The sequence below is a fragment of the Seriola lalandi genome, unplaced genomic scaffold, assembly GCF_002814215.2.
Source record: "Seriola lalandi dorsalis isolate HSWRI2012SDOR001 ecotype SW California unplaced genomic scaffold, Sedor1 jcf7180002054553, whole genome shotgun sequence".
NCBI classification, from domain to species: Eukaryota; Metazoa; Chordata; class Actinopteri; order Carangiformes; family Carangidae; genus Seriola; species Seriola lalandi.
This window is the reverse complement of record NW_019525106.1, coordinates 817756-839807: the sequence shown is the minus strand read 5'-3', so window position 1 is coordinate 839807 and position 22052 is coordinate 817756. Positions and strand designations below refer to the sequence as shown.

Genomic DNA, 22052 nt, shown 5'->3' with positions numbered 1-22052 from the left:
TGTTCTTTGTTTCTTTTCAGAAAGGTAGAGGGAGTAGCGACAGGTACACCACTGTACAGGCCTGCAGGAGGAAGTTTCCATGGTGTGAAGGGCTAAAGTTGGGGTATTTTCCCACCAACGGCTGTAATGACACACTTGCTGCAGTATTAGACCAATCAGATAGCCCCGCGTATGGATACTGACCAATCTGTAACATCCAATCCCTGTAGGAGGAGCATTGTGTGGAAGAGGATTATGAGGTTCCAAACCTGTTGCACGTCAGATCTGTACCTTGTCATCTGAACAATTAAAGCTGTGTGACACTCATGTTACGTTAAGTTCTGTATCTGTGTTTGCCTATGAACATTGTTTAAGGAAAAGTTACTGAAGACAGAAGAAAAACCACAATCATAAAGATTTCACACAGAGATAATCTTTCAGAGTTCATTTCCTGATCACACATATATGCATCGACTTGGTGCCCGCCTTAGACAAAGACCAGGAACACAGTAAAACAGTCGTGATTCAGCCAGAAAATATGTGCATTGGAATTGCCTTCACCTTCAGAATTTTACCTTCAGCTATTTCTTTATCAGTCTTCTTCCCTTGAGGAATTCTGTCTGTGTATCTTATTTACTGAGAACTTGGGGGCTGAATCACACAACTTCATTTCTGATTTATGTAGCAAATTTGCTACTGCAGAACCTTAGCCTTGGTCTTTATCAAAAGTTAACAGCAGGCTAAAGACCTTTGCATTAATGGCTCTTCTGAACTGTAAGTATCCCAACTATCCTATTTATGCCTTACTTTATTTTGTTAATCCACATGCAGTGGCCTGTGATCGTCAACGCCTAGATAGGGGTCTATCATAAAATCATATGGCATGTGACCATAAGACACAGCAGCAGCAACAGCAGCAGCAGCAGCAGCAACACTTTCAGACATTGCAGAACCAATTTGCAAGTTATCATCAGACACAGCTGCAGCAGCAGCAGCAGCTGCAGCAGCAGCACTTTCAGACATTGCAGAAACAAGTGGCATTTCAAATTCATTAGTAGCAGCAGCAGCAACAGGGGCAACCCTTTGATCTAATAGTATGTTAAGTCTTCTGTGTTGTGAATCAAGCCATCGACAAATGGATGGTCAAATGACATGTCAGAACCTGGTGGATAAAAATTCTTCAATGCATAAAGGTTAATTTTAGCACGCCAACCTTGGGTAGTATCAGGGAAATCGGTATCACTATCACTATCGCTATCGATACCCCAGCAGGACACATCACTGTGTTTGAAATTTTTTTTAGGTGGGGGCATGTTTTCAACCAATAAATGACCTCTATGACACAACAACAGTGACAACTGCGAACACCAGATCTACTGAATCTGATTTGAAAGCCTGCGCATAACACTGATTATAATTTCGTGACTCCTAATTATTTTTTCTGTGTAAATCTGTAGTTTTTCACTTTGGGCCTGGATTGTGTTGAATAAAGAGGTCTCCAATTGTTTGAAGTTGTTATCTACGTAGTCACGCAAAGAGTTCTCCAATTGGCTGAAATGGTTTTCTATATGGTTGATCAAAGTGCTCTTTGATCAACCATATAGATAGAATAGAATTGACCGTTTATATTGGCACCCTGTGACTGAGCGGCTACGCTCTGGTGACCCTGAAGTTGTGGAGCCTCTATATTGCTTAGCTCTAAACATAGGCCATAAACAGTGCTTAAATCAGGCAACTTTTCTGAGTTTTTAAACTCTAGCTGATCATATAGGGTGTCTGATAAAGTATCCCCTGCCTAAGACATGAGGGTACTGTATGGAGAATACCACTGTTTGCCTGTGACTGTACAGTCTCATCAAACAAATTCAGTGCTGTAAGTGTGTCACCGGTGTACTGGCTCTATTATTCAACCAGGCATCATTCTGAAAAAATGATTGGACATTATCCAGTTGTTGTCATCATGCGCCCGTGTTGTTCTGTCCAACTCCCTTTGAAGCGCTTCAACAGCTTGAACTGTTTCGTCCACTGCCTTGCCAGGGGATACAGTAGCCGATTCCTGTACTGGTGCTAACGGCTCTCTCAGACCTATGAAAAATTAGGAAAAATAAATCTCCCATTAACACAAAAAAAAAAAAAAAAAAGGCAGCAAAAAATTCACAGAGACTTTTTTAAAAATGTTCTACATACCCTGTATCCCTCCTTGCTTCTTATTCTTGTAGGCCTGCTTGTTTGGAAATCTACCCGCCCCCTACCCTTGAATGGGTTATTGTCTAGAGGTCATCATGGTCATCCTGATGAGAGGGTGGTGTGGGAAAATTTTATGTTGTAGACTTTCCCAGAGGAATATGTTAAAGATGCATGTATAATATTTTAATGGAAACAGGAAATAGGACATCTTGCATCCGTATTCACAAGCAACAAGTCTTGAATACTACGCATAAGAAAAGTATGTTCTTAAAGCATAAAGCATTTTGTGAAACTACAAGTCTTGAATACTGGCTGTCTCTCTCTATCACACACACGCACGCACACACATGCACGCAGGCATGCACGCACACAGACACACATGACACTACAGCGCTCATAATGAATTGCAGGACATGATATGGGAGCCTTATGCTGCAGAATACTTTGTCACAAAAAATAAAGTTAGAGATAGTTTAGATGAATCAAACAAGAATGAAACCTACGCTGTATTCTACGCCTGAACTGTACCAAAAAAAAAAAAACAAGTAGTATTTTTTTACCAGCCCTGTTATCCTTTGAAGAAATAAAAACATTTAAATAAAGCATTTATTTATTTTAGAAAATAAAGTTTCCGCAAGAGATTCACCGAAAAAGTCCCTCCTCCGAGTGGACCAATGAAATTGGAGGCTGAAAAAAGGTGTGGTATGTTGAGGTGCTGATGTGAAGAAGTGATCACCGCTGACACGTCTTTACTTGCAATCAAAAATAAGTTTATTTACAAGAAAGAAACTGTGTCAAAAATGCTGAATCCTGGAGCATCTCTGCCAATGTGAGATCTCTCCTTTTCTGTCTCACAAACCCCTATATTTATCTGTCTTATCCCACCTTTGGAAGGTGCACTTCTTCCAATAAGAAGAAGCCTTACCCAAATGGTAGAAAAAATCTGGTCTACGGCCTCTGGTCTCTGGCCTTTGTCCTTTTAGGCCAGCAAAAAACCCCACATACTGAGTCTCTTGTACCGTATCAAACAGAAAACTAATGGGTAAAAAGTTTTGCCTCCTAAGGCACATTCCTTAAATGAAGTGAATAATACATAACAAAGGAAAGACTGATAAGAGTAAGGGGGCGGGGAATGTACTGACTACGAATCCCTAAGAGTCAGAATCTGACAAAAGGGACAACAGAAAAGAAACACCACTCAGCGTATCTGTGAGAAATCTGCCGAATCTGTAATCAACAACAGCTGGAACATTGTTCCTGACACGTCCAAAGAAGAAAAGGAGGCCCTACAGTTTGCTTATTAGCCAGACACCTATAATGCTCTTTCAAGAATCACCTTCAGTGGGGAAGGACCTGTGCTGTCTTAGCTGTTTTGTGAGTTAAGGATAGGAGTGTTTAAGGAGGACACCCTAGAGAAAAGCCAGGCGCCAGAAGAGGGTGAGCACCCCCTCAGTTCCTGTCTCCAAAACATTCCTAAGAGCTGACTTTTGTTTACGGTATGTTTTAACTTCATATAGAATGACCATGTTTGGACATAAATGTTGGCTCTGTGCCTCTATAGGTTATTAGGAATCAGCTAGGTCATGAATATGTAACTAGAGGTTATTCAGCCTATAAATTGTATGGTTTTGGGGGAAAACGGGAGAAGATCCTTTTTGGCTTTGTTAAACGATGCTGTGCCTTTTTGTAATAAACTTTTTTATATACAACTGAGCCGGTGTCAGCAGTGCTCTAAGGGAACCAGTGACATCAATCTTGCAACAGTACCCCTTTCCGCATTTTCTTAGTTTTTTGAATGTTCCCCACTTCTAGACGGAGAAGGTTTATAGACTTTGGCATATTATGCAAATAGCCTATCACATGTAGGTATTGTTCCTTTTATGTGCTTTGCATTGATGTAAAGTGGTGTGAGGGGCAGGGTTGTAACTTTACGTTGAATTCCCTTTAGCATAAAGATGGTGATCAATTTCAGCAGCCGTTTGAGGTTTGGTTCATTTAAATATCAAAGTAAGGAAGTGTTTGTATAGCACTTCTCAAAAGAAAAGCCAAGCCTACAAAGTGGTTCAAAATAAATAGGATACAGGATATTAACAATGAAAACAAAAACAATGGAATTTATAAAACAAAAATAGAGTTGAACAAGAACTAAATTATTCCAAAGGTCTGACAAATGCAGCAAATGCTGCAGAAAATTTTCAGTCCAGCTCTGGGAATTTCCAGCAAGCACTGGTTTGCCAACCTGAGAGACAGAAGTTACTTAAAATTATGGCCAAAACAATTCAAACATGTCCTCATGGGCTTCACTGTGCAGAGCATTGTAAGTAATGAATCTTAAATTCTACTGGAAGCCAACAGAGAGAGGCCAATATGGGAGTTATTCCATCTTGCATATTGCATCGATTCAGTTGGGGGAAGCAGGGTCCTGCAGATGTGTGGGTCCGCCTCCTTCAAGTGACGTCACACATTAAAAGTTCGTGATAAGCGGGAGCGAGGAGGAGGTGCGGAGGAAGAGAACTGTAATGTGTTTAGGAAACAAGCTGCATGCCAGTTGGCTTGCTGACCTGTAACCAGAAGGAATTGTTTCTCCACCAGCAGGCACATTATTTCAAAACGGATACATACATGGATGAATGACAGCCAGTACAGAAAGAGGAGCGTTATGGAGTTTGTCGAGAGAAAGTAAGTTGGCTTGCAGCTCAAGTGTTTGTGAAAATTGTTAAAGGGTGATGTGTAGATTGTCAGCACACATTGCCAGCTTGCATCTTATCAGTATGCTTTCTGTCTGCCTCTTTTGCATCCGTGGCCTCTTTTCACGGGAAGGTGTGCACATATACACACAGGCACACGCGCGCGCGCGGTGTATCTTCTGTTGTTGCCTTTGTGGTTCGCCACTAGTACCATGAAAGCTGCTTCCTCCCGTGTAGCTCACTAATTAAACCCAGAAGAGTGGCAGCTTGAACACAAAGGATGAATTACTTTTTCTTTGCATGGGCATTAGTTGAAAAAATAACATATTTCTTAATTTTAATAGTTTTTCACATTTGCATGTGAGTGTTGCATGCAATTAAAATAACGTTGTCCAAATGTAGTGGGTTAATTAGAGTCATAACATCAGTTTTGTCAGGAGAGGTGTGGTCATTTTTAATGCCCAGCTGCACTCTGTTTCAGACAAGCTTTAAATCAGTAACATAGTTATGGTATGCTTCCTTTTCATTCATGTGCAGTAAAGCTTTTACAGCTACTGATAGCAACCTCATATTGCATTCATGTCTTAAAACTTTGTATGAAAAGATTTCAGATATAACACACATTTTTTAAGGGTCACTACAGCTTGTACTGAGTAAGTCTGGGTCTGTATTAAAATTCCTTTTTCTACTTATGCATGAGGCTCTCAGATCAAAAACAATAACAAGACATTGTTCAGTGTTGCTCCCCGGGGGCTTTTTCACTTACAGTAAAACTTATAGCACAATGTAGTTTCTTCCGTAGCGATGATGTGAAAATCATGAAGGAATCTCCGCAGACACCAGCTAGGTTGTATATAAAAAAGTTTATTACAAGAAAGCACAGCATCTTTTGACAAGCATCAAAACTGCCCGTGAGAGGATCTAAAGCCAAAAAGACTCTTCTCTCGTTTTTCCCAAAACCATACAATTTATTATAGGCTGGGTAACCTCTAGATACATATTCATGACATAGCTGATTCCTAATAACCTATAGAGGCACAGAGCCAACATTTATGCCCAAACATGGTCATTCTATATGAAGATAAAATATACCCCAAATCTTTTATTTAAAACAGATGTCAGCTTTAAGAATGTCTGAAAAACAGGAAAGGAAGGGGTGCTCACCCACTTCTGACACCCGACCTTTCACCTAGGGTCTTCTTCTAAAAAAACTCCTATCCTTCACTCACATAGCAACTGGGACACAACAACAACAAACACAGAAGTTTGTTTATTTGTTGCTACGAATCATGTGGTTGAGAGTCTGAGCCTATGTGGTCCTGGTGATGGTTCCTCTTGTACGTCATTCACATGTTGCCACGGGTGAGGTGATGAAACACCTTCAGTAATACAACTGCAAACTCCTTGGTACATCTAGATATGTAGATATCATCAAATCATTAGTCAGACTTGCACAGATTGCATGGCTTGCACCTTTTTAACCACATATGAAAACAAATTTCAGTTTATGCTACAACAAAAAAAACTTGTTTAACAGACCATCTTTGCATCAGAACACTGTTGCATGCTGATTTCATGCTGTTGGAGAGCAGAGTGCAGAGATTCACTTGTTTCTTTTCAGATTTAGTCTGTCTTGGGTTAATGTGACGTAATGAAGCTTTTGGATTACTAGATTGTGGATAATCAATACATTACTGGTGTGTAATCATTATAAGGCATATTAATCAATACATTTATGTAATCAATATACTGCATATTATTTGTCATCAATAGTACATTTACTCAAGTAATTGAGCATGGAAGAGTAGAATAGACCAGAAAGGAAGTAATTTGAACTAGTGGTTGTGGTTGCCAGAAAGAGTGTATGTTTGGAATTGCCATTTTTGGTAAAAGGCAAAGAGAGCAGAGATATCGAAATCCAGATGTTTTTCTTCTAACGCCTGAAGTGACCCTGTAGCCATGTATCACATCATGCATTCTGAATCCAGATCCTTTGCCAGTTGTCAGATTTGTACTTTGCACTGAAAAATTAAAGTCATGTTCATCTGTGTTAACGAGAGAGGCTCCTACAAATCTCTTAGTGGATAAAAAGTTATTGAAGACAGAAGAAGTTAGATATCAGTTGCATCCCACAGCCACTCGGTTCTATGATTGATTATATCCTGAAGCACATCCAAGGCCACAAAAAATGAACTGCACCATCAGACTGCATCAAGGTTATAAACAAAGAAGTGTGCCATTTGACTGCAGGTGGAAAACTGCAAAATAGCAATAAAAGTTTACACATGATCATTTATAGATTTGTTAAATTACACAAACACACAAAGGTGATTAAAACAAAAAGGATATCTGCAAATGAGTCAAAATATTTCCGTACCATTAAAGAACCGGATCAATAAGCAGCACTGGTAGAAATAGTAGTACCCTTAAAATCTTAACGTTGCCCATTCTTAGCCTCTACACTTATCACTTCTCTATAAATACAAATATATCTTCGGTATGTGAAGTTTTTTTATTCTCTGGGAACATCATGTCCTTTATAATGTGTGGTTCTGATGCAGAGAACTGAAGACCATGCTTCCTCAGCTTGTGAACCCATTAAAGAGTAGGATAGATGCAGTAGCTCAATGATACAGTGATGTTTGTCACCACAAAGGCATGATAGGCAAAGAGCCAGATAGGGGTCAAATGCTGAACAAAAAATTTAGGCTGCTTTTCTTCAGACATTTACCATATCCTTATAAACACTTTCTTTGACATCACAATTATGCAGTTGCTTTTATTGGTGTTTTTCAAAGGCTTTTCTCCAGGTGTAGAGAAGCTGATCATTTTGTCTTTCTGACAGGAGAAAGTCAGCCAACAATATAATTTCAAATTTTATTCTTGTGAAGCTCGGAGTTGAATGGCCTCATGATTTTCACCTCAGTTTTGTTCAAACCCCTGTGTGTGGTCTACCTGTCAAATGAGTAATTTGTACCTCACTCTCGCCTCCACTGCTGCACACTCCATTCTTTCTGGCTCCTCCAGCATCAAACACCAATCATATTCTTAGACAAAATGAAAAACACAGACTGAGGAAGAGATAATCCAAAATGATGACACATCTTTTATACAGTTTGAAACAGCAGTTGCAACACTAGCGAACAAGCAGAGAAAGTCATATTCAGTGTGGTTTATGGACATCTTTGAGCAACATCATGGCAGCACTCTTTCCTTCAGTGTACATGCGCTGCCTGTGTCTTAGTGTCCACTACTACTCTGACCATTTTTGAGCTGATGAGTCTCTGCTCTCTGTTTGGCCTAATTTCTGTATATTTATGTTTCAGAATCAATTAATTATTCCAGCAGTATGTCAGTGCATCTGGGTTTCAGAATAAAGGCAGAGGCCTAGTCATAATACTGCATGTCGAGGTGCTTTTTGAAAATGGGTATTATAATTCAAGATTTTAAAAATCTGGATTGACGATCGTGTTTGTGGCAGCAGAACATGTGTTTTATTGTCACCCTTGCAAGCGGACCCTCCACAGAGTGTCTTGTCAGGCTGAGAGCCACTTCCACTTATCTAAGCTTTTTGTATGGTTGAATAGGATGCAGATTTGGCAAGTTAGGAGAACATAATTTCACAACTCACACACACACACACACACACACACATTAAGGCATATAAAGTCACCAGTCAGCACTTAACTGCTGATGATACCATTTTAACTGCTGGTCATAGTATTTTTCCACCACACCATACTCAGGTCAAACTAAAATATCAACTGCTTTTTTCCCCCATATTTTAGGAGTGCTGTGTGTGTGTGTGTGTGTGTGTGTGTGTGTGTGTGTGTGTGTTTGTGTGAGTGAGAGAGTGACAAAGACGGAGAGGGAGGGGGGAGGGCTCACAGCAGGTATAGTTGTTTCACAAAGGGCTTTATGCTTTAAGAACTTATGTTTCTCACGCATAGTCATCAAGACTTGTTGCTTGTGAATATCGATGCATGATGATCTATTCCTTTAAAACCGCTGTTTCATAAAGGTAATATACATACCCCCCTCATACCTAAGTGCACATCTTTAACATATCCCCCTGGGAAAGTCTACTACATTCAATTTTCTCACGCCCACCCCCTCTAGTTACTATGACCATGATGACCTCTAGACAATAACCCATTATAGGGGGGTCATCCATCCAATATCTTGACAGAAAGTTGGGGATATAATTCTCTTATGAGAGCAGAGGTAAAGTACAGAATTAGCTGAGTAGACAAAACGGCCAGAGAAAACGAGAAATAATTTCTTAAGAAAAGCATGAATAAAAAAATAAGTATTTTTAGGACACCTTACACTCATTTTGATGCAACTGAGGAGAAGGATTATAGAAAGATCCTCTTACAGGTTAAACTTTAGGTAAATGTCTGACAGGCGACTGTTCTGAAAACAAACATGTACCATGTATTGAACTTGTTTGTGGCATTTCAGAAAATCCACAGTATATTGGGTTCTTCCACATTCGCTGAGATGTTCGCTTTCTTCTGCTCGGGCGGATGCTCTTCTCTGTTGAAACTTCCTCTCTATATGTATGTTGTTTTATGCCTGCGTGGCTTCATCAGCCAGCCACCTCATTTCCTGTGTGCACGTATTTTGTGGGAGCAAGTAAATGTTTAGCAATGTCTCTCTTGATCTCTGCCATTTCTAAATGATTACCCGAAGTTCAATGGATAATAAAATATACTTGTGCTGGCTGAGACTAATCATTCTCCCTCGGTTTTGCTTGGATATTACAGTAAACTCTCACGGATTGTTCCGGACTCTGTCTGCTGTTGTGTTTTTGAGTATATGCTTAAGTGTTAGACATTTCTTCTTGGAAATAGTTAAAAGTTAAAGTGTTGAGGTGACTCAGATTTACTGGCCTATGTGAAGAAGATCCTCAACAGATATACATATCCGTGTCTGCTACATGCGTATATGTCCTAAGACACAAGAAATGTAAAGATACCTAAAGAGCCCTTGACCCCTTTAAGTATAAAACTGGACGAGAACAGAGGGCCTGTTCAATGAATAATGAGAACATTGATTTCTAATAACACACTCAGTATCATAAGAGAAACACAAGTGGCTGAAAAAGTGATCAACTAATGATATTACTTCCAGATTTTGGTATTAAAAATGTAAACGAACCATTTAATCTTATAATCCTTTCATAGTATTCTTAAAGATGTGATTAAAAGAAACAGGAAATCAACAACAATGTTTTACCAACAGAACTAAGGAGGGAATTATGCTGCTGTAATGTGTGTGTCTGAACACATAACTACACTGTCACACATAGACAGCGTTCCCTGAACGGGCTTTAACAGTGACGCTGCCCTGGGGAACGAGCACATCCCTGAATTGGTCAGATGCTTCTCTGAATTTCTCTCCCAAATTTTCCATATGAAAGAAAGTCATTGTAATGCAACATGGACTTTCTTTGTTCCTGGTCCTATAGCTATGCATGTATTCAGTCTCTGCATTACTCAACAGACTTTAACTGATAAATCTTCACCACCACACCACAGTGGCTTCGACTTCCTACTCCTGATTCCATCACGCTGACTCTGTTGTCACCGTTCCACAGACATATGAATTGTACACATCTCCTCTGCTAAATTTAGCACTGCTTCCAATGACAGTCACAGCATTTTGGTTTACTCACCTGGTGCGTACCTCCCCTGCCAAACTCGTGTTCTACATTCATATATTCATTCAATTCACAATTGTGAACATTTCACTCAAGACCAAAAATTCTCTGGCAAACTGCTTTCGAAGAGATCTCATCTAATTATCATAATTGATATGAAAATAAAGCCCAAAATGGCAGGTTGTGTGATTAAGAATGCATCTTTGCATACGGGATGTCTGGTCTAATTTAATTAATATTATTAATTTAAGCAATTTTTTGCAGTAGGCTGTGTTACTCATACAGTAAATGTTTATTAAAGGTTGTAAGCGCTATATGAAAGCAACTGGACCTGCTTTAAGTTCTTGATGATGTTTCACCTCTCTTCTGAAAGACTTCACTTCTTACTGACTGGTGGGGACCTGGGAGTTATGTTGTGCAATGTACCAGCTCCTCAGGTCAGGACTCAGCACCAACAACAACAACCAAACACAGAACGTGACGTTCTTTTATACCTCAGATGGCTATGTGTGTGTATGTGCATCCTGTTTTACAATCATTTTGGCTTCGTCGTACTACTCTTGCCTAACTTAATAACCAACTATGTTTTCCTGGCGCACAACCAGGTCACTGTGCTCTCACTGGCAATGCACCTTGACCTTATGTTTATTCCTAGTTTCCCAATCTCCTATTTTCCAGATGTTTTCCCAAACAGTCAAAGTGTCTTGGCCCACTCTGTTGGCCGCCAACCATATCTTTTGCTATTGTTATGTTTGTTATTTTCCTACACTGACTCTTGTACTCCTGTTGGCGTCCAACCGGGTGATATCGGGTCATACATCTTTGGGCCTTATTGTTCTCCTACATATCCCCCCTGAAATCACTATTGTGATGAGTGATGGATAACATAACATTGCAAAAATGGTGACAGTGAAACAATATGATATTCTGGATATAGTTATGAATGTAACACTACTGTGATAATAGTATCTTTCATTATAATGCAATTAGAGTACATGGGACAGTTCGCATGTTCAAAGATGAGTGAAAGAAGCCATGTACGTCAGACTGGAACGACCCTCACTATGCAAAGGAAGTGTGTCTGCGACACCACCTATTAGCCACTTAACAATTCAGTCTTGAGGTCCCTCCCCATGTAACTTAACACCTATTTACACCATGGCACCATGTGACCCCAACAATTCCCATTATGGTCGAGTGGGTCAATGATTTACATGTGACAACTCTCGAGGTGTTAATGTCCCCACAAGAAGTTGAATGCCTGGGACGTCCCACCAGTCACCAGTCCATTTTGTTGGAGTAGTGGAGCAGACTGTGTGGCCGTCGTCTCCTTCACTGTCTCCTCAGAACACCATATTCGGTTTGGTCCTGCGGCTCCGTCCCCTCACTTATTGTTCATGTGTTAGTATCTTTATCATTGCTTAAACACTGAGGTAGCCGTGAACTGGTGCTGGCTCCTTTTACATGAATAACTAAGTTAAATAAACAGACAACCTTTACTAAGCTCCTTTTTTTGCTCAGATATTATTTAATGACATAAGTTTTGTCTCATCGACCTCTCCTCTTTGCTGTTGGTAAATATATTTTGTCCCAGTTTTCATTAACAAAATTAACCACAGAGGGTCAGTTTGCTAGACTGGAATGCAGCAATGAGTAAGAATAGTTGATAATCCACTAAATAACTTTAGAAAAGTAATTACTGAACCAATTAAAGAAATACTTTAAAGGATAAAGAAAGAAAGGCACTACACAGAATTCAAAAAGCATCTCCTTATATCCCCTGGAGGTCTCCACCTATTGTGGAGCTTAATCCTCAGGTTACCACCCTTTTTCATTTCCACGTTTTTATTAGCTGGTCGTGACTTTATAATCGGTCCCAACATACCTTTTCTCCCCCACATGGTGATGTCAACAAAATGGCTTTTAGACCTTTATTTGTCCACTAGAAGTTGTTTACTGGTCGTGGTCACAGATCCTCCAACAGATGGTTTTCTATTTGACTTTTCCATGGCACATTGACTTTTTTTTTCCTCAGGATATCAGATGCCATAAATGCCCAGTCTACATGATTTTTGACTTTGAGTTACATGATATCTTTACAAATAAGAGTTATGACTTGTAAGATGACATGAAAAAAAGCGACATGGACAATAATAGCAGGCAAGTATTAATATTTCTTTTTATTTCTCTTTCAGGAAAGCAGCTTCAACCTGCTACAAGGCTTAACAGAGGACAAAATGTATTCTTATGCTTGGATGAATGGACAGCACCAACAAGTTGGACCCCCCTCAGAGTCTCCACAAGCTACTACTCCCCCTACCCATGACACAATGAGGAATCTGCAAACAGGGGCAGTAAATAATTCCTGTCATTACAGGACAGCGAAAATGGGAGGCACCTTTCAAGAAGGAGCGTACTTGAACAGACATATGTCGAATTGGCAAACCTCAGCAGCTCCTAATCAACCAGTTTCTCCCCAGCAACCAAGTGGAGGGAACAATGGCAGTTATCTGAATGTTTTACGTAGCAATTGCCACAACTCGACTACTATGCAAAGTGGAAACCATTGTTTGCCGGTCACTAATGGATTTCAGGTCGCTACTAATCACAATTTTTATCAGAACTCAAAACTTCAGACTCCGCCCAACGCGATGTCTACATGCCCTAAGCAAGACAAGATGGCACACTGGAACCAAATAGGGATAAGAGATGGTACAACTGCGTCTGATGTCCAACATTGTGGAGTCAACAAAAGACTGTATCACCAAGTTACTGGAAAGCAGATTAAACCCTACTCTGCACAAGTTACACCAGCTACCTCTCTGCCACATGAAGAGGTAGTTTACACCAGCACATTAGTATCTCCCACTGCACACAACAGACAGACCGCTCACAACCAGAATCGAAGACAAAATGTCACTCAACATGGATTCTGTCCTTCCACCCCCCTGCCAAATTACAGTACAGCTGTCTCTCAGTCTTTAATAAACCGCAATATTACAACAAACTCTTCATCTAGTGGCCAGATTTGGCACAGCACCGGCATGGGTCAGAAAACTCAACAATACTCAGCTCAACTCAATTCACTACATAACAATGGGGGAGAGGCCACCTCCTCTATTAACTCATACTCAAATAGCTGGTTCTTGCAAAAAATAAATGAACATCTCGTAGATCCTGCTGCTGAGCTAAGGATTGCAAGAATTGCAGACAATCTACGCAAGTCCTGCACTGCTGGCTCAGATGGTCGTTATCAAGTGCATAATAAATCATCTTACAAAGGGAAGCAGTTTGTCGAGCTTAATCAAACTATGCAGCCTATGACATCAGTTGTTGCTAAAGGTTATAACTCAAATGCCACCCAGCTTTTGCCACTCCATTCTTTGCCTAACACCACCCAGGGTGTTATGCCAAGAGCACAGCACATTGTAAATGCACCACCTCAGCACAGCTCTGTACCAGATGTCTTCTGTGTAACAACAACAGGAGACAAAAGTGGAAACGGAAGTATGACAGGCAGTGCATTCTTTCCTAAAAATAGCACCGTCTCAAAAGGAAATCTAGTTGGTTATTCAAATGATGCATCTCAGCTGATGCTGATGCCTGAGAGCATTTCACCTCAGAGAACCGCGACCCAATCATCTGACATAAACAACCGTGAAATGCTTGAAATACTTGAAATGCTCTCATTGGTCAAACAGAATGACACTTCCATTCACTCGTCTCCTGGTCGCACAGGCACGAGAGCTGTTGCGGTTGTGCAACCGTTGTCACAAGAAAGCTATCAGGTTGCCAACAAGCATACCTCTCCTAACAATACCAATCAATTGGGTGAGTGCATTGCAACAGATGAATCTTTGTGTAACGCTCAGAAATTATTTAATTCACCAGCTGCAGCACAAAACAGTGAGACTGCAAATGTAAGACAAGGATTTCATATTTATCCAGAAAGCCCCAAAAAAATGAGGTCCAACAAACATGTAATTAGACGTTCAGCATCATTCAATGATAGCTCTGTTGTGTCATCTTCAGATGACAAAGGATCTGAAGTGGCTGCTAACATGCAGGTAGCGCAGGGTGTTGCACTAGCTGCTCAACATTCAGTAACTTCAGAGGTGCCAGTAAACCAAAATGGCAATACAGATAACACTGGGATGCCAACAGATCCAAAGGCCTGTGTTTGTGACCTGTCCTCAGTCCCAACAACCCCATGGACAATTGCCACATTAACCAAGTTGATCCTGGATGCTGAAAAAGCCCAGATGGAGTTAGAAGATTTTACAAAGTTTGATTCTGCAAACAAAGTATTAGGAATGTTTTGGGATGGCCACGGCAAAAATTTGGCTTGTAAACTCGGGTCAGGCTGGTACAAGGATTTAATCACTGAGATTAAAGAATTCGGCAAAAAACATTTAACACCAGACTGCGTCATACTATCACAAGTAACTCAAAGCCCTGAGAAGCAACTCAAAAGCTACTATGTCCTCAAAGATAATGAAGCTTATTCAGAACTGCCCTACAAATCATCATGGTTGAATATTAACGAGCAGGTAGACGACATTGATAAAGAGTTTGGCTTTCCGTGGTCATGGATGCATCGTTTTCACATGCTTGAGAGTCTTAGCCACTCAGATCAGGTTGGGACAGTCAACAGCATCCCTGCACAAGTCATAAATAAGGTGCCAAACGAAGTCTTGTCACAAACAGAGCTTGAACCTGTGGACTCAGGTGAAGAAAAACAAGCGTCCACTGCTGATGATATCTCAACCCAAACTTCTTCTCCTAGTAAGAAGGAAAGTGATGATTCCAGTGACCCATACTACTCGTTTGAAATCCATGTTTTGCCTCCAGAAGAGGCCAAAATAATCTTTGGACAAATTTCATCAAGCCAAAGTTCTCTAACATCAGGAACCTCATCCACCAATGAGTTTCCTGATGTTACAGAGGTCACATTGAGTGAGCCAAAACTGAAGAACGAGGTAGTCTTGCCAATAGAACACATTTGCTGCATTGATAAGTGGCTGGAAAAATTTGGTGGGTCTGATCAGAGTAAATGCCGGTGCAATGAAGAGCAAAGCAATAAAGACTGTACTGACAAAGCCCTTGAGAAGGAAGAGATGACTGTACCAAAGAATGATAAATCGTGTGCCGTCGGGTCTAACAGTCAGTTCCACTCTCCCGTTGAAGGACAGGATCAAGCGAAGGGTCGGGAGAACATTGATAATCCATTTCCGATATATATTTGGCCTGATCTATGCAAGGATCTCAGTCTAACCACTGAATTAATTGCAGATGACCACAAACCTGACTCACTTTCTGACGAAGAAGCAAAGAACATTTCCCAGATAAGCATAAACGACAGCCAGTCAAGCGTTATACTCATAAGTGAAACCAAAGCGGAAGATCTCTCCAGCAGTGAAATTCCCAGCCAAATCCCAGATTCTGGCAATCTGATGTCAGACCCTGAGGAGGAGTGTTTACAAGATCAGCTGAAATCAGCAGGAAGTAATCAGTCAAGTTGTTCAGACAATGGCAAGAGAGAAATCCAAAAGGTCTCCAACAGTGAAGCTGCGAGCCACATGTCAGACCCTGAAGAGGATTGTGCACAAGCTCAGCTGACTTCTACAGATGTGGCAGAGTCATCATTGGAAATGAAAAAAGGACAAACTGAAATTAGTGCAAAGGCTTCCCTCCAGACAACTTTCAGTTTTAGTCGAAGCCATGAAAGGGTTGAAAGAAAGAGGAAGACACTGAGCAGTAATGAGCAGAGTTTTCCATTCCTGAAGAAATTAAAGAATTACAGACCCTCTGTTAATCTGGATGCACAGCCTGTCTCAAAGGGTTCAACATGTAAGAAGGGTTTTGTTGATGCAGCTGATAGTGAATCTTCAGCCTCAGATGTAAGAACTGTAGAACTGGTGCTGTTTGGCTCATCACATCAAGGGAAGGGCGTTTTAACTCGAGACAGAAAGCACCATTTTTCATCTTTAGGGTCTTTGTCTGAAGCAGTAGAGAGGCCTCCAGCCGTTCTCTTTGTGGCTCTCAATCCCTCAAGGAGAAAGTCCAGTGTTCCCGCATTGGAACATTCAGTCAAACATAGCATTTATGAAAAATGGAGGAGAAGTTATCTACCAACTAAAATTAGGCACAGAAGGAAGCTGACAACAAAGAAGTATACTTCTTTATCTGGGGTGAATCTGAAGAAAGTTGAAACAGCTGTCCCCACCAATACTAAGGAGCTGCCAGATGCCTCTGAAAGGAGGACCTGCAATGGAAATACCAAGCGCTCCCTGAGTCTGAAGAGGAGGAAATCTTTCGCTAACAACCTTGGGGAGGAGAACATGATGAATCATGCGGTTACACTCGAACGGCCCCATCAAGAGAGAAGTGACGCTGAAGATGGAAGCCATGCTGTGATGCCTCTCGAGGAGAACAGTGTCCTGAAGTTCAGTGTGTTACCAAACACCTTCAACTTTGTAGATGGATCCAAAAGGAGAAAGGAATCCACTGATCCTGTGTCGGGTGAGTCATACTATCAAGATTATTGGGGCACTGTGAAGTAATGTGTAACTTTTGTTGTAAGTGTTCAGTTGTCTTACAGTTGAAGTGAACATTAAAGTGGATAAAGTGACACAGAAGAAGAAGCTGTGCCCATCCTCTTACTTCATTTGAACAACTGTCATAAACCTTAAACCATAGATCCTATTAATAAATCTAGGATTTGAAGAACTTGAATTTAAATAAGGCAACATGCTCCGATTTAGGATTTGTCACAACCACTCAAAAAGGAAATATAACAGGCATATTAGTATAAATGTTTTTTCAAGTCCCTCTTGTCTTGTGCAAATCTTTTCCTTCGTGATATTTCTATCATGTTTTGGGTGGGTGCACAAGAGGCCACTTTGCACTATTTGCATTCCCCCTGCAGACCTGCTTGAGAACATGTGTTTCCAGAGTAAACCAGGGTGTAGAACTCTTTGACTGTCTAGTTTTGTTTTTTATAAAAATGTTTTTTGTGTCCCTTTTTTTTTTTTTAAACTAAACACAACATTTTTTTTTTTCAGATAACGCTGACTTTGTTGAGAGAAAGGACAAGAGCCCCTGTATAACTATCTTGAGGGCAAAAGGTAACAAATACAACTTAAACATACATACATTCTTGTTATTTTTTATTTCTTTGTTATTATTTGGACAGTGGCTACAGTTTTTCCTAATTACTATGAATTAACTGCACCGTAGGTACATGGTTTGCACGTCCTGAGAAGAAGTATTATCCTCTACACTCACCCTCCGTCCCCAAGACCTCCATCGTCTTCCAGGAGTTTCAGAAGAAATACATAGAGAAGACACAGCCATCCACAGCCTAATGACATAACAAGCCGAGAGATTTTGAGTCAAATATTTTTCTGCTCTCTGGGATATTCTTCCTTTTGTGTTTTTGTAATGTGTATTCAAGTAAATTGAAGTTTTGCCAGTTTGTATATACACTTATTTGCTTTAACATTACATTATTTGCCTTTGTCTGTCGAGCAAGTTACTATTGTGTGAAATGCATGTTCTCGTGTTTTTGCACATAGATTCTCAGTTGTTTACATTGGCTGTATAAACTCTCAAGCTATTCACTTCAGGTACAATTTTAACTGTCTCACAAAAACTATTTTAGGCAAACATATAACTTGCAGACAACCTGTAAACTGTATATTTCAGCTGCATATTTATATTTTTCTACATTAAGAATATTTTTGTATCCTTGTTTTTTTTTTTTTGCATTTTAAACATTGCGATACGAAATGTGATCTACTTTCTATGTACATTGTAAATTGCGGTTTTATTTTTTGCCATTAAATATCCTATTAAAAGAAAATCCTTAAATGCCTTAATTCCTTAAATTGTCGTTTATCTTGGTAGGTTAATGTGAGCTGCCTGGTTGCCAGTTCATAACAGACAGTCAGTGCATGTACTAGTTGGAGCTGTATGTATGGGAGTAATGAATGTGGAGGGGAAATGACTTGGCCTATCTAAAAAAGAAAGTCTTTGTTCTTTTTAATGATGCTGTGTGCAGCTATTTGCATTACTGGTTTGAAAATAAATGTGAGGTTAAAAGTCAGAAAGGCCTCACAGCTGTACAACAGTGCAACAGTAACCATAGCAACTGTAGTGTATTATCCACTTTATTTTCCTTTTATCTTAATAGTCTAAATTGTTGCATGTTCCTCCTTTATGTATGTTTTATCCTAAAGTTCAAGAAGGGTGTCAACTAAGATGTTGTTGAAGGTTTCCTTGAACCATCCAGTTTAAGTTGAAGTTCAAGAATCTGCCTTAAGGGGTGACACTTTTTATATATCTGTTTTCTGTGTATGTTATGAGAGACTCCGGATATGGGGGTCTCTGTTGACCTAAAAGGTAAAAGACCAAAGGTCACATTTCGTATGTAATCAATCTTTGGGTGAAGGCTCCTTCTATTTGAAAGAAGGGCAAACCCCAAAGGAGGGTTGAAACGTATAAATATAAGGGTTTGTGAGACAGTAGAGAGGAGAGCTCTCACATTGGCAGAGATGCTCCAGGATTCAGCATTTTTGACACTGTTTCTTTCTTGTAAATAAACTTCTTTTTTATTGCAAGTAAAGACATGTCAGCGGTGATCACTTCTTCACATCAGCACCTCAAGATACCACACAACCAAGGCCCTATAGGCTAGCATATTGATGCAGAAAGCTGTGCAGTATGATTGAGTCTCAGGGACACATGGTATACAGCAAGTTGCAACATGCGGTAGGCAAGATGTGAACTCATGCTTAGATGTATTCGAGTCTTCACACGTATGTAAGAAATATGGTTAGAAGAAGATTTGGACAGACAGTATGCGACGTGTGAGCTTGTGCCATGTGAGGACGCTGGCTTTGAATACACCCTTTCCTATGCTTTTTCCTTACTGTGAACTTTGAATATTCTGTAATGTAATGCCCTCAATCTCTTGTTTTTCTCATACAGTACAATTTTAAAATATTTCGAACAGTCCCGACTAAACTATGTAGCTTCTTTGTCCCACGGTCAGACAACAGCTCATGCCTGCTTTGTTTCACTGCATAAAATCTCCTCCGTCTCACAGTCACTGGTCCTCTCATTAGACTTGAACAAATTGTAGCAACTGTGGGTATATTGTAAAGCGTAAACATCATACTAATGTTTTCCAGATGTTCTGTGTTCAGGCTTCTTTTCCCTGGCAACTGTAACAGGACCTCCCGACTTCCATCCAATTGGTTAATATTATTCTGTTTTTAGGCAATTGCCTTCATTGCCTTCTGCGTTTGTCATAATGAAAACTATAGATTACCCCTTGGTCTTTTGTTTGAGGAGATTCTCCCCTTGGTTTCAATGCTGCAGGATACTATATATTTATATTGTCTTTAACATACTTATACTTATTCTTCTTCAACCCATCAGGGTTTTGTGTGTTTATTTCTCTGAACAGTCAACTCAAAGGCTGCAAATATTGGAGAGTGAATGTGAAGGAATTTTCCAGAGATGCACACATAGATGGTCAGTATAGAGGACACAGAGTCTGCGCGAGGCTCTCAGGTCAGGCCGACCCTAAATCCTACGGGAGGAGACGCTCCAGTAGCTCCTCAGGACATAGCTGTATCTTTTCAGTGATAGAACTGGAGACAAAGCTGATAACAGAAGACCTTGGAAATTATGTAAAAAACAACCCTCTTTTGTGTAACCAGCAATATAGGTATGAGTAAATCATGGTTAATTGTTATGTCTAACGAACTAATCGGATGCCCACACATCCTCTGTGTGCCTGACATATGACCAAACATGGGCATGGGTTATTTCTGGGACTGTTGAGAACTGAATAAAGACTAACCAAAGGGGACCTTCAAGGTAGAATTGAGGTGGCATCATGCACAGCTACATGTGTTTGATGATTCCTCTGTTCTCCTTGGCCAAGTTTCAATAAACATCCTCAACATAAGACATTCTGGGCTCCATCGCACTTTCTTAATTTAGGCCTTAACCATCCAAAAATAAGAATCTCCCTATCAGTGAGTGCTGATAAGTCTTCGGATTAGGCTGAATGTTTTCCATGCAGGCTGCTGTTTCATTAGCGAAAGCACTGCCAAGGCAAGTGGTTCCACGATGTGTACTTCCCTCCAAATTGACCAGAGATAACAGGTCTCATTTTGTAAGTAATGAAATGCAGAGACTTTCACAAAGCCTTCACATAAACCTAAACACACCCTGTGCTTATCATCCAGCAAATGGAGGCGCAGTGGAATGGGCTAATAACACCCTGGAAACTAAACTAACAAAACTAATGGCTGAAACAAAGCTCTCATGGGCTGAGGTTTTACCCCTGTCACTGATATTTATGAGTGGAAGGCCTCAGGCACTCACACACAGGGATTTAGGGGGCATGATTAACATCAACAATTGTTAAACCTCTGTACTACTTCTCTTGTTATGCTCTTCCTATGGGAATGAGACGTGTAGTGTATTATCCACTTAATTTCCTTTAGTTACAACATTATAAATTGTTGCATGTTCTTCTTTTATGTATGTTTTATCCTAAAGTTCAAGAAGGCTGTCAACTAAGACTTTGTCAAAGGTTTCCTTGAACCATCCATTATAAGTTGAGGTTAAGGAATGTGCATTAAGGGGCAAAACTGTTTATACATCAGTTTTCTGTTAAATACGATACGAGAGACTCAGGATGTGGGGGTCTTTGCTGGCCCAAAAGGTTAAAGGCCAAAGACCAGAGGCTGTAGACCAGATGTGGTCAACCTCTGGGTGAAGGCTCCTCTATTGAAAGAAGGGCAAATCCCAAAGGAGGGTTGAGACAGATAAATAGAGGGGTTTGTGAGACAGTAGAGGGGAGATCTCACATTGGCAGAGATGCTCCAGGATTCGGCATTTTTTGACACTAAAGACATGTCAGCGGTGATCACTTCTTCACATCAGCACCTCAAGATACCACAGACGTTACAAAGTGGCCAGTATATACACACACACAAGGCCATACCACTTACTTTCCTTCAACATAAGTTAGCGGTGGATGTCTCCCTTTATCCTGTCCCTATCCTGGGGGAGACATTCCAAAGGTCCTTCAATCAATGCTGCGGTGTCCTTCTCTCCATGCTACAGTAATTAAAACAGATTTAACTCCAGTGATATGACAGGGTAGATACATCCTCCCTCAATCAGATTTGTTACACTTTGGTTAAACTGAGGTCAACTTAAGCGTGCAGCCGTTGTAGATGAGACCTCAGATACAGATACCTCTAGTCACAGTATTTTCTGAGCAGGCTGAAGATGCTCGCTGTCACATGCAAGTTATGTTGTCGAATTTCGCTGTACTTCAGCAGAAAGTATTCCATCTTTCACTTGATTATTTGGTGTACGAACAAGTTCTCATTATGCAGGATGTCTCAGGGAGTCTGCTTTAAGCCTGAAGGAGCTTTTGCTGTTTAGAGAAAAAAACTCTCACCCCCACGGGGTGAGTGCAGTGTTCAAAATACTCAAAAGACCAG

General features: G+C 40.4%; 1 protein-coding gene across 1 annotated transcript; it reads left to right on the top strand.

Annotated features, from left to right (window-relative positions):
• Positions 1-4651: 4651 nt before the first annotated feature.
• On the top strand, positions 4652-19144 carry amn1 (antagonist of mitotic exit network 1 homolog (S. cerevisiae)). Its single transcript, XM_023415497.2, has 4 exons — positions 4652-4845; positions 12714-17040; positions 17583-17645; positions 17758-19144. The coding sequence occupies exons 2-4, from the start codon at positions 12756-12758 to the stop codon at positions 17883-17885; spliced, it is 4476 nt and encodes a 1491-aa protein (XP_023271265.1). The 5' UTR covers positions 4652-4845; positions 12714-12755; the 3' UTR covers positions 17886-19144.
• The last annotated feature ends 2908 nt before the right edge of the window (positions 19145-22052 follow it).